Source organism: Chrysemys picta, chromosome 1, assembly GCF_011386835.1.
Source record: "Chrysemys picta bellii isolate R12L10 chromosome 1, ASM1138683v2, whole genome shotgun sequence".
In the NCBI taxonomy this organism is placed as follows: domain Eukaryota; kingdom Metazoa; phylum Chordata; order Testudines; family Emydidae; genus Chrysemys; species Chrysemys picta.
In genome coordinates this window covers 84,815,779-84,831,679 of record NC_088791.1, presented here as the reverse complement: position 1 = coordinate 84,831,679, position 15,901 = coordinate 84,815,779, and the positions used below count along the sequence as shown (strand labels likewise).

The 15,901-nt window shown below is 44.4% G+C and overlaps 1 protein-coding gene across 14 annotated transcripts in view; it reads right to left on the bottom strand.

Annotated features, from left to right (window-relative positions):
- The window catches only part of CFAP54 (cilia and flagella associated protein 54), a 207,898-nt gene that overhangs the window by 123,127 nt on the left and 68,870 nt on the right, over positions 1-15,901 (bottom strand). For 10 of the 14 annotated variants that reach the window (XM_008178758.4, XM_024099621.3, XM_008178755.4 and 7 more), the window contains 5 exons: positions 10,059-10,229; positions 7,452-7,544; positions 6,320-6,505; positions 5,034-5,176; positions 651-798 (listed from right to left, as the gene is read on the bottom strand). In XM_008178758.4, the coding sequence (XP_008176980.2) occupies positions 651-798; positions 5,034-5,176; positions 6,320-6,505; positions 7,452-7,544; positions 10,059-10,229 (741 nt within the window). The remainder of the gene's footprint in view (positions 1-650; positions 799-5,033; positions 5,177-6,319; positions 6,506-7,451; positions 7,545-10,058; positions 10,230-15,901) is intronic. The other 4 variants (XM_008178756.4, XM_065560807.1, XM_065560839.1 and 1 more) reach the window with 1 other exon arrangement.

Genomic DNA, 15,901 nt, shown 5'->3' with positions numbered 1-15,901 from the left:
GAGGCAAGAAAGAACTCAGGCTAGTATGCCAAAGGTATCCTATTACAAGTTTAATATTAAAGAAAAAATACAAGTCAAGTCACAAAAACATTTATAAAGAAAAAATTCTAGCAACATCAGAGTAGCACAAAATTAACAATGATTTTTTTTTGCCTCTTTTTTAGGACTTGATCCAGACCCCAATGCAGTCCTTCCGTTGGCTTCAGTGTGCTTTGCCCCTTAATGAGGGAATAATCTAGAAACAGCCCTTTTACCAAAGATATAAAAATATCAGCAATTGTTAACAGACCTTAAAAACACAGAAGATTGTACTTTGATGGATACCATGTTAATGAAGAATGAGATACACTGCAGTTACAGTTAATACACCTCTAATATAACGCAACCCGATATAACACGAATTCGGATATAACGCGGTAAAGCAGTGCTCCGGGGGGGGGGGGGGGGCGGGGCTGCGCACTCCGGTGGATCACAGCAAGTTTGATATAACGCCGTTTCACCTATAACGCGGTAAGATTTTTTGGCTCCCGAGGACAGCGTTATATCGAGGTACAGGTGTACATTGTAAAATATACCGGGGAATTTTGAGATGCAACTGGTCAATTCAAAAGGTAAGCTCAAACCCAACATTAGTTTTAAGCCAAACATACTTGTCCATTGTACAGTATCTCTTTGGAACAAATGGAATCACAGAAGAGTGCTCCTTCCTTAACATTAATCTCATTAATAATAAAAATGCTCCTAAGAAAGAGGTGCAAGAGGATTGGAGAAGTCTGAGATACAGCATCAAGACATAATCTACAAAATAGAAAAAAGGGAAAATAATGGTAAAAGTACATAATTACGATATAGACATTCCACATATAAACTGCATAATTTGTGAAAGTACAAATTCTAATTATAACATCATAAATCAAAAGGATTAATACAGCTGCTGCTGCTGCAAATGAGATTAATTTCACTTAACGCTGCCCAGTGATGTCAGCATTGGACTAGGAGGGAAAAGTCTCCTGCTTTGGTCTGTGCTGGGTAGCTAGTAACCCAGGATGGCTTTTCTCATTGTTCCTCCTTTTAACATAGTGATGCTACTGTATTGTCATCTTTTGACAACTTGGAAGTATTTCAAGGATGTAACAGGCTATTTACTTTTTAATAGGTTTCTTCTTCTACGGCTGATTATTATTATTATTATTTTGTGTTGTGGTAGCACCTAAAGCAGGGGTGGGCAAACTTTTTGGTCCGAGGGCCACATCTGGGTATGGAAATTGTATGGCAGGCCATGAATGCTCACAAAATTGGGGCTGAGGTGTAGGAGGGGGTGAGAGCTCTAGTTGGGGGGTGCGGGTTCTGGGGTGGAACCAGAAAAGAGGAGTTCAGGGTGCAGGAGGAGGCTCCGGGCTGGGGAAGGGGGTCGGAGTGCAGGGGGAGAGGGCTCTGGCTGGAGGTGCAGGCTCTGAGGTGGGGCTGGGGATGAGGGATTTGGGGTGTAGGACGGTGCTCCAGGCTGGAGTGCAGGAGTGGGGCAAGCCAGACCCCACTCACCAGCGGAAGCTCGAGGGTCGGATTAAATGTGGCCCATGGGCCATAGTCTGCCCACCCCTGGCCTAAAGGCTCTATTCAGGGATCGGGGCCCCACTGTGCTAGCCATTGTACATACATGCACAATTAAACCACTGTTCCTACACGAAAGAGTTAATTGAGTATTTTCCTTTTTCTTAAAAAAACAGGAGTACTTGTGGCACCTTAGAGACTAACAAATTTATTTGAGCATAAGCTTTCATGGGCTACAGCCCACTTCATCGGATGCATAGAATGGAACACACAGAAAGAAGATATTTATACATACAGAGAACATGAAAAGGTGGAAGTAGCCATGACAACTGTAAGAGGCCAATCAACTGAGATGAGCTATCATCAGCAGGAGGAAAAAAAAACTTTTCAAGTGATAATCGAGATGACCCATAGAAGGTGTGAGGAGAACTTAACATGGGGAAATAGATTCAATTAGTGTAATGACCCAACCATTCCCAGTCTCTGTTTAAACCTAAGTTAATTGTATCTAATTTGCATATTAATTCAAGTTCAGCAGTCTCTCTTTGGAGTCTGTTTTTGAAGTTTTTTTGTTGCAAAATTGCCACCTTCAAGTCTGTCACTGAGTGGTTAGAGAGGTTGACGTGTTCTCTCACAGGTTTTTGAATGTTATGATTCCTGATGTCAGATTTGTGTCCATTTATTCTTTTGCATAGAGATTGTCCGGTTTGGCCAATGTATATGGCAGAGGGGCATTGCTGGCACATGATGGCATATATCACGTTGGTAGATGTGCAGGTGAAGGTGGCAATTGGCATTGCTACTTCAATAATATTTTGTATACCTTTCTAATTTCCCTAATTTATAGCATTGTTTCCTTTATAGAAATCAACTACAATACTACAATGACTCCCATCTTGCTATGGAAGTGGGAATGTATTAAGATTACAATATGAAGAAGGAAGAGCAATATATGTTTTTAGAAAAAGATTTTTATTTTTCTTAATATCCTCTATGCTCTGAATTCTTGTCATTAGACTTTTAATGTTCTAGGTTGTTTCTGGCAAAACTGAAACTTATGAATATTTTATTTATACTTTATTTCAATAGTGATGCCAAAGTCTTCCAATTAACACAATAATACCAAAAAGAAGCTCAGTTAAAAGAAGATGAGGATGTATACTAGATGTTTTGGATAAATGTTCGTTAATCTATCAACAGTCGACATACATTTGATTGTATATTGATTTATTTTTGGATATTACTTTATACATCAAAATGCAATCTATCTTTTCCTCTTATCTTTTCATTACAGGTTTGCTTGCTTTTGTGACTGTACCTATGGTGTTTTAATGGACTGTTGAGTTAAAACTCTTGTAATTATGAAAACCTTAAAATACTTATTTCCGTGTTTTCCTTTATCACAATTATATAGTTTGAATTTTATTTATTTATAGGTAGCATAATTTTTAAAGGATTACTCCTAAAGTATCTTAGTACATTAAAAATGTATTGCCAAATTACTGAATTAGTCAAAAACAATTTGCAAATATCCACTCATTTTGAGTGCCCCATTTGACACCAGAGACTTGGCTTTCAGCATTTCTTGAGCCCCTGTTGCTCCCATTGATTTCAATTGGAATTCTAGGTGCTCATACCTAAGGCTACGATTTTGTCATGGAGGTCACAGAAGTCACAGAATCCGTGATTTCCAAAGACCGCCATGACTTCAGCCCCAGCGGCTGGGCGCTGCAGGGTTCCGCTGCCTCCCGCAGCGGCAGAGAGCTGTGAGGCAGCAGGCCCCCAAGCTCCAAGCCTCCGTAGGCAGCAGGAATACGCTGCAGCTCCCCACTGCAGCAGTGGCAGGGGGATCCTCGCAGCTCCCTGCCACGATGGCGGGGCAGAGAGACCGCCACAGCTCCCCGCTGCTGCAGCAGGGGAGGGGGACCTCCATAGCCTCTGGCCACTCCAAGGAGCAGAGGGACCCCTGCAGCTTCCCACTGTGGCGGTGGCAGGGGGATCCCTGCAGCTCTGAGCCCCCACAGGTGCTGGAGGCCCCAGAGCTCCCAGCCACTCCTGCAGCTGCCCAGCCCCTTCCCATTTTATCATGGATATTTTTAGTAAAAGTCAGGGGGCTTCCATGAATTTTTCTTTATTGCCCGTGACCTGTCCGTGACTTTTACTAAAAACATCCATGACAAAATCTTAACCTTATTAATGATCTGGAGGATGGTGTGGACTGCACTCTCAGCAAGTTTGCAGATGACACTAAACTAGGAGGCGTAGTAGATACACTAGAAGGTAGGGATCGGATACAGAGGGACCTAGACAAATTAGAGGATTGGGCCGAAAAAAACCTGATGAGGTTCAACAAGGACAAGTACAGAGTCCTGCACTTAGGACGGAAGAATCCCATGCACTGCTACAGACTAGGGACCGAATGGCTAGGTAGCAGTTCTGCAGAAAAGGACCTAGGGGTCACAGTGGACGAGAAGCTGGATATGAGTCAACAGTGTGCTCTTGTTGCCAAGAAGGCTAACGGCATTTTGGGCTGTATAAGTAGGGGCATTGCCAGCAGATCGAGGAACGTGATCGTTCCCCTTTATTCGACATTGGTGAGGCCTCATCTGGAATACTGTGTCCAGTTTTGGTCCCCACACTACAAGAAGGATGTGGAAAAATTGGAAAGAGTCCAGCGGAGGGCAACAAAAATGATTGGGGGGGGAGCACATGACTTATGAGGAGAGGCTGAGGGAACTGGGATTGTTTAGTCTCCAGAAGAGAAGAATGAGGGGGGATTTGATAGCAGCCTTCAACTACCTGAAGGGGGGTTCCAAAGAGGATGGAGCTCGGCTGTTCTCAGTGGTGGCAGATGACAGAACAAGGAGCAATGGTCTCAAGTTGCAGTGGGGGAGGTCCAGGTTGGATATCAGGAAAAACTATTTCACTAGGAGGGTGGTGAAACACTGGAATGCGTTACCTAAGGAGGTGGTGGAGTCTCCTTCCTTGGAGGTTTTTAAGGCCCGGCTTGACAAAGCCCTGGCTGGGATGATTTAGCTGGGAATTGGTCCTGCTTTGAGCAGGGGGTTGGACTAGATGACCTCTTGAGGTCCCTTCCAACTCTGATATTCTATGATTCTATGATTCTATGAACCTTACTCATACCTCTGGATGTCTAGATCCAGGTGCCTCATGCTTGGCATCAGAAAATGAGACAAACAAAATTAATGAACATTTCCTAAAAATTTAACCTGTCCTGACTGAGAAAACACCGTTACAAAGGAAAAACATGCAAATGTTAGAGATACTATTTATAATGAAAACTCTGTGCTAATTTCATGACAATATATATTTTTGTATGACAAAGTTAACAATCATGATTTATTTTTAGAGCACCTTTCATGCTAGGAGTATCAGCACAATTCCACAGCTTGTTACTCTACAAAATAAAATGGTACACATTTACAGCTGACTGCTATTTAAAAATCATTTTTGCCAATTACCTGTTCTGAGATATAGTCAAATTATTGCTTGCAGAAATAACTGCTGGATCAGCAGATGGTGTTGAAGGAGCCAAGACAAAATAGTCCCACATTGGTGAAAATGCTTTTTTGGCTAATGTATAGTTATCTGTCTGATAGGCAATCTACAAGAAAAATAACATGATTTTTATACTAAAAGTTGTTAGCAAGTATTATCATTATGAATGTGTTAATTCAAATAAAGCTGTTGACTTTCCTTGTTGTTTACATAGCCATACCAAGTCAATTCTGATTACAGTAATAAGCAAGGTTTTAACTCTTGTAATGCTATCCCCTTCCTACATTTCATGGAAGTTTATAACATTTGTGAGAATACTATCAGAACCATATCTAAGTAAAATAAATATAACATCCATTTGACCCTGCTAGAATTTGTAGGACTTGAGTTTCAGCACTAGCATCAGAAAGGCCTTGGTCATTCCCCTGAACAGAGTCCTGTGTGGAAACGATGCAGGTGTTACTACAGTTTGCGTAGCTGTACTACCTCCTTTTGGGTTTCCTCTACAATTGCTACTACTGCATCAGCCACATTGGCAAGGATGAGTGGATGCAAATGAAGCCACGCAAACGGCACCCATTCATGTGCACAGCTCTTGCCTCTGCAGATCTAGGGTAACCTTTCTCATAGCTTTCCAAATTCAACAGGGCTGGAAGGTTTCACCCTTTGTCCAATGTGCAGCTCCCTCAAATTCCTCCTTGTTGATAAGACAATTTATAAGAAGTATAATGAAGTTGCCTCACAGAGTTTTCCTGAAACCCTGAAACCTGTTGCTGGTTTCTCCTTTGGAGGGGTTGGATTTGGCTCCTGGGAAAGTTTAATTAAATCTTTAATCCCCAATCCTCAGAGAGCCCCATGAGGATGATTTCCTGCTGTTGGCCTGAACCCCAAAAAGCAAACGGAAAGAGGAGGATGCTAAGAAAAAAAAACCCAAGAGACTAAAAAGGGATTAAACGGGAAGTGACCAACATAGAAAAAAGAAAGAAAAGGACAAGAGACCTAGTCCAAAAACATCTTCCCCCTTAAGATGGTCCCACATCATTTTTGAAGTCAGAATTAGTAAGAATGCTAAAGTCTGTCATTTGTTGTTTTAAAGTTGTGATTTGTCCTAATTATATTTGTTGGCAAGTCCTGAAATTTTGTCTTGGAACCTGACTAAAATAAGGTTTGGAACCACCATTCACAGGGACAGAAACAAATCTTGAACCAAATTAAAAACATGAATCTATTCATTAAAAATCCACTCTACCTGAGTCAGATATGCTCGAGCAGTAGTAGCAGAAAGTGGTGGATAAGCAAGGATGGGTTTAGTTGTTTCCCCAATGGCATCACCAATAAGCTTTCCATCCGAGGAATATGCTGCAACTGCAAATATGTACTTTTCATTGGGATCTAAGCCTTTTATTTCGAAAAGGCTTTTTCCATCAGCTGGTATCTGTTAACAAAAATATTTCTAATTATGTGCACTGCATATAACAAAAAAGTAAACAAAATACAGTAAACCTTTATTGTAAGACCTTTTGTTTCTTTATTAATCACTTCTTTCATATAATCAAAGTTACAACCCATCAAATTCACTGATCCAAAGAATGTACTTAGCCTATAAAATATGTGAAGTTTCCATGGCAAGTGTCGGAATGTTATGATCAGATTATGATAGTATACTTGGAGAGATTGGTAAGGCAGATAGTCTACAAGCTTCCTTTCTTGAAAGCAGAAAGAAAAAAGTCTTAGGCCCTTTTGGAGAGTGGCTGAGTACAAAGAGAAGAGCTAAGTATATAACCTAAAAGGGTTCAAGTTCTCTCTCCCAAAGAGTATAGAGGCCTTCGTGTTTGAATGTGACAGCTACTGAGGAGTGACACCTTCAAATCTCCAAGAGTGGAGTGAAAATAAATCTAAGGTAATGTCCTTTTAAAAAGGAAATATAGCTCCATCTCTATTTTTATTTAATACAAATATTAAAAGAACCACCCTTATTTGTTTCTCAAATCTGTTTTAAATTTCTCTTTTTCTATTTCTATATTCTTGTAAGCAGCTAGTGGTAGAAACTGTAAACAAATTTTATACTTTCATCTGTTTTATTCTTTACTTTGTAGAGACTTCCTTTAAGAAAACAACTATAGTAAAAAGGGACTCTAATGTAACCACCTTGGAAGCATTCTACTCATTATTCCAAAAGAGTTGAAGGTAGAGTGTCTTAAGACCTGCAGAACTTAAAACACTTGAAATAAAGATCAAAAGTATACCCAAGATTTGGCCAACTAGCTGACTAGATACATATGAGGAAGGGAGACGGTGATAGATACACACTCCAGTGAAAGCTCTATAGTGAGTCATTCAGTGAGGGAGAATAACTTGCACAGGTTTTATCTTGGTCTTACCTCTTCTCCTGCATTTGGAAGATGATGATTATTTAACCTTACTTTTAAATTGCTTCCTGCTGCTACGCAGCCCAAAATACTGTACCATGAAACCTTTTGAGAAAAAGACAACTTAAATATTTGATATCTACTATCATCTCTAATTTATTAAAATTTACTGTGAGAAGCAATATTGTCTAATGAAGAATTTATGACATTTTCTGAATAAGAATAAGGGCTTTAAAGTGAATGTAGTTATGAAAGTTGTTAGATTAATGGGAACTAGAAAATGATTCCACAGATTAGTCAGAAACCAGGTACAAAAACACACAGTGACTAAGGCTATGTCTACTCTACAAGCAAGTGGTGTGATTCCCCTGCGCAAGTACTAGTAGTGTAGCTGCAACAACATGGACAGTGACAGCAGAGGCTTGGCTTAGCCGACCCACGTACAAACCCACCTGAAACCCCGGGGTATGTACTTGGTATGGTTAAGCTGTGTCTCTGCTGCTACTTCAATGCTACTGTGGCTGTACTGTTATTTATACTTGTGCTAACTTGATAAGAGCTAACAGGAGTATGTGTACTCAAGCAGGGGAATCAGACCCCCTAGCTCAAAGTATAGACATAGCCAAATACGTACACTGCTGCTCTACTGTCTCTCCAATGAGGCTCAAACATGACCCAAGGGGACCACCTCTACAGGTGAGAGAGTTGTTAGGTTTTCATGCCCACTCATTCGGTCCTTTTACTCTCAAATTAAACTGCCAATAAAGGTGCCATTTGTGATAGTGGTTTTAATGATGTGGACACCTGGGCCCCGACCCAGCAAAGTACTTAGACAAGTGAGCATGTGAGGACTGGACCTCATCCAAAGGCCACTGAAGTCTATATAAAAACTCACATTGACTTTAAAAGATGTTGAAATGGGCCCATTAACTTCAATACAGCTATTTACATGCTTAAAATTAAGCTTGTCGTTAAGTGCTCTACTGGATAAAGACATTGTTCACTAAGAAATGGATCACCTCAGTTTACATACAGTAGGCCTATGAATAGACCACAGATAAGACCAAATTCAAATCCATAATGTAGACATGAAAGACTCCATCCCAGAGTCCCTTAAATCATATAATTATGTTGGCGTGACTCAGACTTATTTTGTTTCTCTACATTTCGAGACACTACGTTATTTTGTAAAAACAAATAATAGAACTTAAGGAAGAACATGACTCCATATATCAGTACTAAATAATCAAACTCACAATAATTTAGGGCAAGATTCTGATACCCTTACTCCTGTTGAATAGTTCATGCATAGTCACACTGAAATCAATGATTCCACTTGTAAAGTAAGATGCTACTTGACATGAGTATCAGAATCTGTCTCTTAACATTACAGCTTTATTCAACTGGTGACAGTTTCCTTTAAAGTTTCACACAAAGAATGTACCCTTTTTGTTTTAGGTTATGTTGCACCTTTCTTTACAAAATCCAACAAAAATGGGTGGCTACATCTTCATTGTAAATATGCATAATGTTGAACATACCAAACTAAAATTCTCAACAGATATAATTTTACCTGTTCTTATAATTTGCATTTTTGGCTTAACAATTAACTAATTATCATTAAACAATCGGTTCATTTTCAAGCAAACAAATATATAGTGAAATATGGCAGGTTTTTTTTCATGATATGAAACAGTTTTTTAATTAATAAGGGAATAGATTTGGAGTTGTTTTGACTTTCACTGCAAGAAATTTATGCACCTTTATTTAACTAGAATTTAGGAGAGTATGTAATTTTAATTAGGAAGGATTTTTTTTAAATCTCTCTCTGATGTCAATTTAACACATACATGTACTTTCAGGGGGGGAATGGCTCCTGGAAAAAGTCTGTTCTTGAACAAAGGATAAAAAAAATAAACATATTGCACCATCTAGTGGTGAAAACCCTATAAGATCGGTTAAAAATTTACTATGCCATATATTAAACAAAGTGGAATAAATACCCATATCTATTACAAAATTTTAAATATTGGACACTTTAACTAGCTTTAAAATGTTTAAAAATTATTATTTAGGGCATAAATGGAAAGATATTGTCCCACAGTGAATTCAAGGTTGCAATTCAGTCAATTGGTCATAATAAATATACAAAGTCTGAAAACACTATTTCCAGAATTTTGTTTATAACTCTGAACAGAAATTGAGTCCTCACCATTTCTATACACAACATAAACATGTTTGAAAAGATTTACTATTAAAATTCATCTCTTGAGAAAACTGCAGATAGTGGCTATTTTGTACACCAAATTGAAGTGTGCAAAGTGTCTGTTTAGCAGAAGGATTAGTCTTTGACAGGTAGCATAAACAGATGATATATAGCAGTAACAGAAGAGAACAGACCACAGGAAAAGAAATGTTGCAGGTAAATGTGAAGGTCACAACAGTGAGTCACCAGTGACTCACAGAAATGAGAATTTAGAATTTATTCAGTTAAAACAACATAATCTACCTAAGAACGATAAAGAGCACTGTGATAAATATGGTATTGCTGAAGCAACTTTCTTCACTGCCACTTATAGTTTCACATCTTTCTTATGGAGTCGTTATGAAGAGCATTACCTGAACATCTGAGGAGAATGGGGCTGGTTTAAATGTCATGGAGCAATGTGATCTGGAAAGCAACAGAGGAGGAGGGGGGATTCTGTTTTTCTTGCTAGTCATAGCTTGTTTCAGACTGGAGCACAATGCATTTTGTTCAGCTTCAACCTTCTGAATTAAAGCTAATGCTTCCTATGTTGAAAAATATGAATAGAAGAGAAAATCAAGGTGAAAAACCAAACAGAAAAGGAAAATCAAAACACATTTTATATTTGCAAATAGGGTGACCAGACGTCCCGATTTTATCGGGACTGTCCCGATATTTGCTTCTTTGTCCCGCGTCCCGACCGATGTTTGGTCGGGACGCGGGACAAAGAAGAAATTTTCCCTTCCGCTCCGGCTCCGCCCCCTTCTCCCCCCATTGGCTCCCTCCTCAAATCCCCGCCCTGGCCCCGCCTCTTCCCCAGCATTCCTCCTCCCTCCCAGGCTTGCAGCATGGCGGTGCAAGCCTGGAGGGAGGGACTGGCGGCGGCGGTGCCTGGATCCTGGAGCTGGTGAGTCAGCTCCAGCACCCAGGCACCGGGCAGGCAAAGGGGGCCTGGCAAGGGAGGGAGACGGCGGGCTCAGCTGTGAGCCCCCCCGCCGCGCCAGAGGGCTTCTTTTCCCGCGGGCTGCCTCACCCGGGGCCGGGAGTGCAGCCTGGAGGCTGCTCCAGCCCTGCAGCCCGCGGGGCAGCGCGGTGGGTCCGGGCGGGGGCAGCGCGGTGGGTCCGGGCCGGGGCAGCGCGGTGGGTCCGGGCCGGGGCAGCGCGGAGCGGGCGGGGGGTGGGTGGGTGGCGCGGGCTGAATCCCCGCTGCTGCTGGGGAGCCCCGCGCCTCTCCGTCCCGCTCACGGCCGCGGCTCCTTCCTGGCCGGACGCGCACCCCCCCCCCCCCCGCTTGCCCCGCGCACATGCGGCGCACATCCAGCTGCTCCTTCCCGGCGGGAGGGAGACTAGGCGCGGGGGACGCGCGCCGCATGTGCCCGGGGCAGCGGGGGGGGCGCGTCGGGAGGGAGCCACAGCCGCGAGCGGGAGGGAGAGGCGCGGGGCTCCCTGGCAGCAGCGGGGATTCGGCCCCTGCCACCCACCCGGCTCCTGCCCGCTCCGCGCTGCCCCGCATATGTCCGTGGCGGGCCAGGGGGTGGGAGGCTCCGCGGGGAGGGCAGCGCGCGGGGCCTGCTAATGCCCCAGGCCCCTTAATTTTTTTGGCCCCGCCCCCTTTTTTGGCTCCGCCCCCGTCCCGATATTTTAGGCTTGTAATCTGGTCACCCTATTTGCAAAATATCTCCAAAATGAATATTATAGTATGATAAAGTGTTCCACAATGCTGAGGCCCCCACATAGTGCACCACTGGCCAGGAAGTGGGAAGGGAAGGTGATTGAGAGCTGACTGCCCCGCTTTCCCTCTTTCTCCATTAATTTAAACCTCTTCTTGGGTTTTGGGGGCCTTTTATCCACTTTCACTGCTTCACCCTCCCTCCCTATAGATGTAATACCGGAGCTGTGTTTTAAGGATGTTGCAGGTCTAATCTAGCACCTGTTTGAGGATTAGGAAGGATTTTTTCACATTGGGCCAAAGTGGCAGATGTGCTGTGGGATTTTTCACCTTCCTTGCAGCAACATGGAGGCACAGTTAGGATAAAAGGAGTAGGTCTTGGAAATTCAATAGTAGGATTTTTTTTTGAAAAAATGTTTACTTACCTTCTCGTAACTGTTGTTCTTCGAGATGTGTTGCTCATATCCATTCCAGTTAGGGGTGCATGCGCCGTGTGCACAGTCGTCGGAAATTTTTTCTCCTAGCAGCACCCGTCGGGTTGGCTGTGAAGCCCCCTGGAGTCGTGCCTTCATGGCGCTCAAATATGATCCTGCCAACCCTGCGCCTCCTCAGTTCCTTCTTGCCAGGTACTCTGACAGAGGGGAAGGTGGGTGGGTTTGAAATGGATATGAGCAACACAGCTCAAAGAACAACAGCTACGAGAAGGTGAGTAACCATATTTTTTTCTTCGAGTGCTTGCTCATATCGATTCCAGATAGGTGACTACCAAGTCCTACCTTGGAGGTGGGGTCGGAGTTATGGAATGACAGATTGGAGCACTGCTCTGCTGAAGGCTGCATCATCTCTAGCATGTTGGGTTATAGTGTAATGAGCAGCAAATGTGTGCATCGAGGACCACATTGCTGCCCTGCAGATTTCTTGAATCGGCACCTGGGCCAGGAACGCTGCCGATGAGGCCTGCACCCTCATGGAATGGGCCGTGAGAGCCAGGGTTGGAACGTTGGCTAATTCGTAGTAGGTGCGGATGCAGAAAGTAATCCATGATGAGATCCTCTGCGACAAGACCGGGAGACCTTTCATACGGTCTGCTATCACCATGAATAGCTGGCTCGACTTTCGGAACGGCTTCATGTAAAAAGCAAGCACCCATCGAACATCCAGAGAGTGGAGTCGTTGCTCTTGGCTGGTCGCATGAGATTTAGGGTAAAAAACAGGCAGGAAAATGTCCTGGTTGGAATGAAATTGGGACACAACCTTTGGAAGAAAAGCCAGGTGAGCCCTGAGCTGCACCTTGTCCTTGAAGAAGACCATGTATGGAGGATCAGAGGTGAGGGCCTTGAGCTCCGAGACCCTTCTTGCCGAAGTAATGGCAACCAGAAAAGCAATCTTCCATGATAGATACAGGAGCGAGCAAGTTGCCAACGGTTCAAACAGCGGTCCCATGAGTTTGGAAAGAAACAGGTTGAGGTCCCATGCAGAGATTGGCTACTGAATCTGTGAGTACAGGCGCTCCAGGCCCTTGAGGAAGCAGCTTTCCACCCGGCCACTCCCGGGTGGAATGCAGAGATAGCTGCCAGGTGAACCTTGATGGAAGAAGACCTTGCCGCATGAGTTGCAACAGGTACTCCAGGATGACAAGAATGGGAGCCTGCAACGGTGGAGTACAGCGCTGGGAGCACCAGATCGCAAACTGCTTCCACTTTGCCAGATAAGTGGCCCTAGTGGAGGGCTTCCTGCTACCAAGCAGAACTTCCCTGACCAATTCCGAGCACATGAGCTAAATGGGATTTAGCCATGAAGCTTCCAGGCCATGAGGTGGAGAGACTGGAGGTCTGGGTGATGAAGGTGACCGTGGTCCTGGGTAATCAGGTCTGGGAGCAGTGGTAGCATGATCGGGGTGTCTACCAAGAGGTCCAGAAGTGTGGTGTACCAGTGTTGGTGTGGCCACGCCGGAGCCACCAAGATGACCACCGCCTTCTCCCTGCAGACTTTGAGCAGGACCTTGTGTACGAGACGAAACGATGGGAACACGTACATGAGATGATATCACCATGGGAGGAGGAAGGCATCCGCGAGGGAGCCCTGGCTGTGGCTCCGGAAGGAGCAGAACCTCGGGCACTTCCTGTTACTCCAAGTGGCGAGGAGCTCAATATGGGGAGTTCTCCACCTCTGAAGATGGTGAGGATGACATCCGGCCGGATGGACCACTCGTGGTTGCGGAACAATCTGCTGAGGTAGTCCGCCATCTCGTTCTGTGATCCTGGGAAATACGTCGCCTCCAAATGGATAGAGAGGGCTATGCAGAACTCCCACAGCTGGAGGGCTTCCCAACAGAGGGGAGAGGAATGGGCGCCTGCCTGCTTGTTTATGTAAAACATTGCAGTTGTGTTGTCCATCATGACTCCCACACACTGACCCCTCCAGTGGGCCTGGAAGGTCTGGCACACTAATCAAATCACTCTCCACTCCTTGATGTTGATGTGGAGCGAGAGCTCATCTTGAGACCAGAGGCCCTGTGTCTGAAGGTCCCTCAGGTGCACGCCACCCCAGCACCGACACGTCTGTTACCAGGGACAGGGAGGTCTGAGGTCTGTGGAAGGTGACTCCCTTGCACACATCTTGTTGGTTGAGCCACCAGCCCAAGGACTAGAGGACGTGACCCAGAAGAATGACAACAGAATCTAGACTGTTGTGTCCCGGGCAGTATGCTGACATGAGCCCAATCTGGAGAGGTCTGAGAACTTGGTGCCAGATCTTGCCGTGCCAAGGCGGATTGCAGTCTCAGAGCTGCCTCCATAACTACAACTAACACTAAAGCTACAGCAAACTGAAAGGCTAGGAGATCGAGAGGAGAACTTGCAAAGCAAGCCACCGCAGTTCCAACGACCGTCACTGGCGCCAGGTCGGCAGGGTCATATATTGAGCACCATGGAGGCACCACTCCTGGGGACTTCACAGCTGACCCGATGGGTGCTGCTAGGGGAAAAACTTTCCGAAGACTGTGCATGCAGCACCCGGACACCTAACTGAAATCGATATAAGCAAGCACTTGAAGAACGTTTGGTTTGTTGCAACATGCAGCCAGTGTGCAGTGCAGAAGAAGACTAAAGCTAGCTCCCAGAATAAAAGAAATATTGATTTTGCTGGTGAAACTTGTTCCTCTGGGAGGAGGAATAACCTGAATTCTTCACAGACTGAGGTCTCCCTTTGGTACCCTCTACCCCCATAGAAATTTAAATTTATTTAATTTAGAAGGGCAGGCAAGAGGTTTCAGAAGTGAGATGAGTCCAAGGGTAGGCTAAGGAGGGTCTAACCCAAGATTTTGGTTAAATCAAGGGAATCCTATAACCCAGAAGTTCTCAAACTGTGGGTCGGGACCCCAAAGTGGGTCGCAACCCTGTTTTAATGGTGTTGCCAGAGCTGGCTTAGACTTGCTGGGGTGCAGGACCAAAGCAAAAGCTCCACCGCCCAGGGCCCAAGCCCCACCGCCCAGGGCCCAAGCTGAAGCCTGAGGACTTTAGCCCTGGGTGGAGGGGCTCAGGTTATAGGCCTCTTGCCCTGGGCAGAAGCCTTAGGCTTTGGCCCCCCATGCAGCGGAGCTCAGGTGGGTTCAAGCTTCAGTCTCCCATCCTGGGCTGGTGTAGTAGTTTTTGTTGTCAGAAGGGGGTCACAGTGCAATGAAGTTTGAGAACCCCTGCGATAACACTGGACCCAGTTAAATGCCAGTACATGACAGATGGGTGAGCATATAGTGCCCCTCTCCAGTGTTAAGTTAATACATAAGAACATAACATAAGAACATAAGAAAGGCCGTACCGGGTCAGACCAAAGGTCCATCTAGCTCAGTATCCTGTCTACCGACAGTGGCCAATGCCAGGTGCCCCAGAGGGAGTGAACCTAACAGGCAATGATCAAGTGATCTCTCTCCTGCCATCCATCTCCATCCTCTGACAGACAGAGGCTAGGGACACCATTCCTTACCCGTCCTGGCTAATAGCCATTAATGGACTTAACCACCATGAATTTATCCAGTTCTCTTTTAAACTCTGTTATAGTCCTAGCCTTCACAACCTTCTCAGGTAAGGAGTTCCACAAGTTGACTGTGCGCTGCGTGAAGAAGAACTTCCTTTTATTTGTTTTAAACCTGCTGCCTATTAATTTCATTTGATGACCCCTAGTTCTTGTATTTTGGGAATAAGTAAATAACTTTTCCTTATCCACTTTCTCCACATCACTCATGATTTTATATACCTCTATCATATCCCCCCTTAGTTTCCTCTTTTCCATACAGTTGCACCCTGCCACTTAAATCTATCCTCTGTCTGATTTCAGTCACCTACATGTCCTGACCAATAAAGTTATGTTGCATCAGTGTTTTTGAGAAGCAGTATTGCTCATCCCAGGAAAGGGTGAGTTTTGGACACGAGACCAGGGTCTCTGAGAACAGGATAGGAACTCAGCATATTCATGCTTCCATAATGACAACTATTATTAATGGTCTGAAGAGAAAAATTTCACATGCTTATTCCCTCTTTAAAATTGATAGCA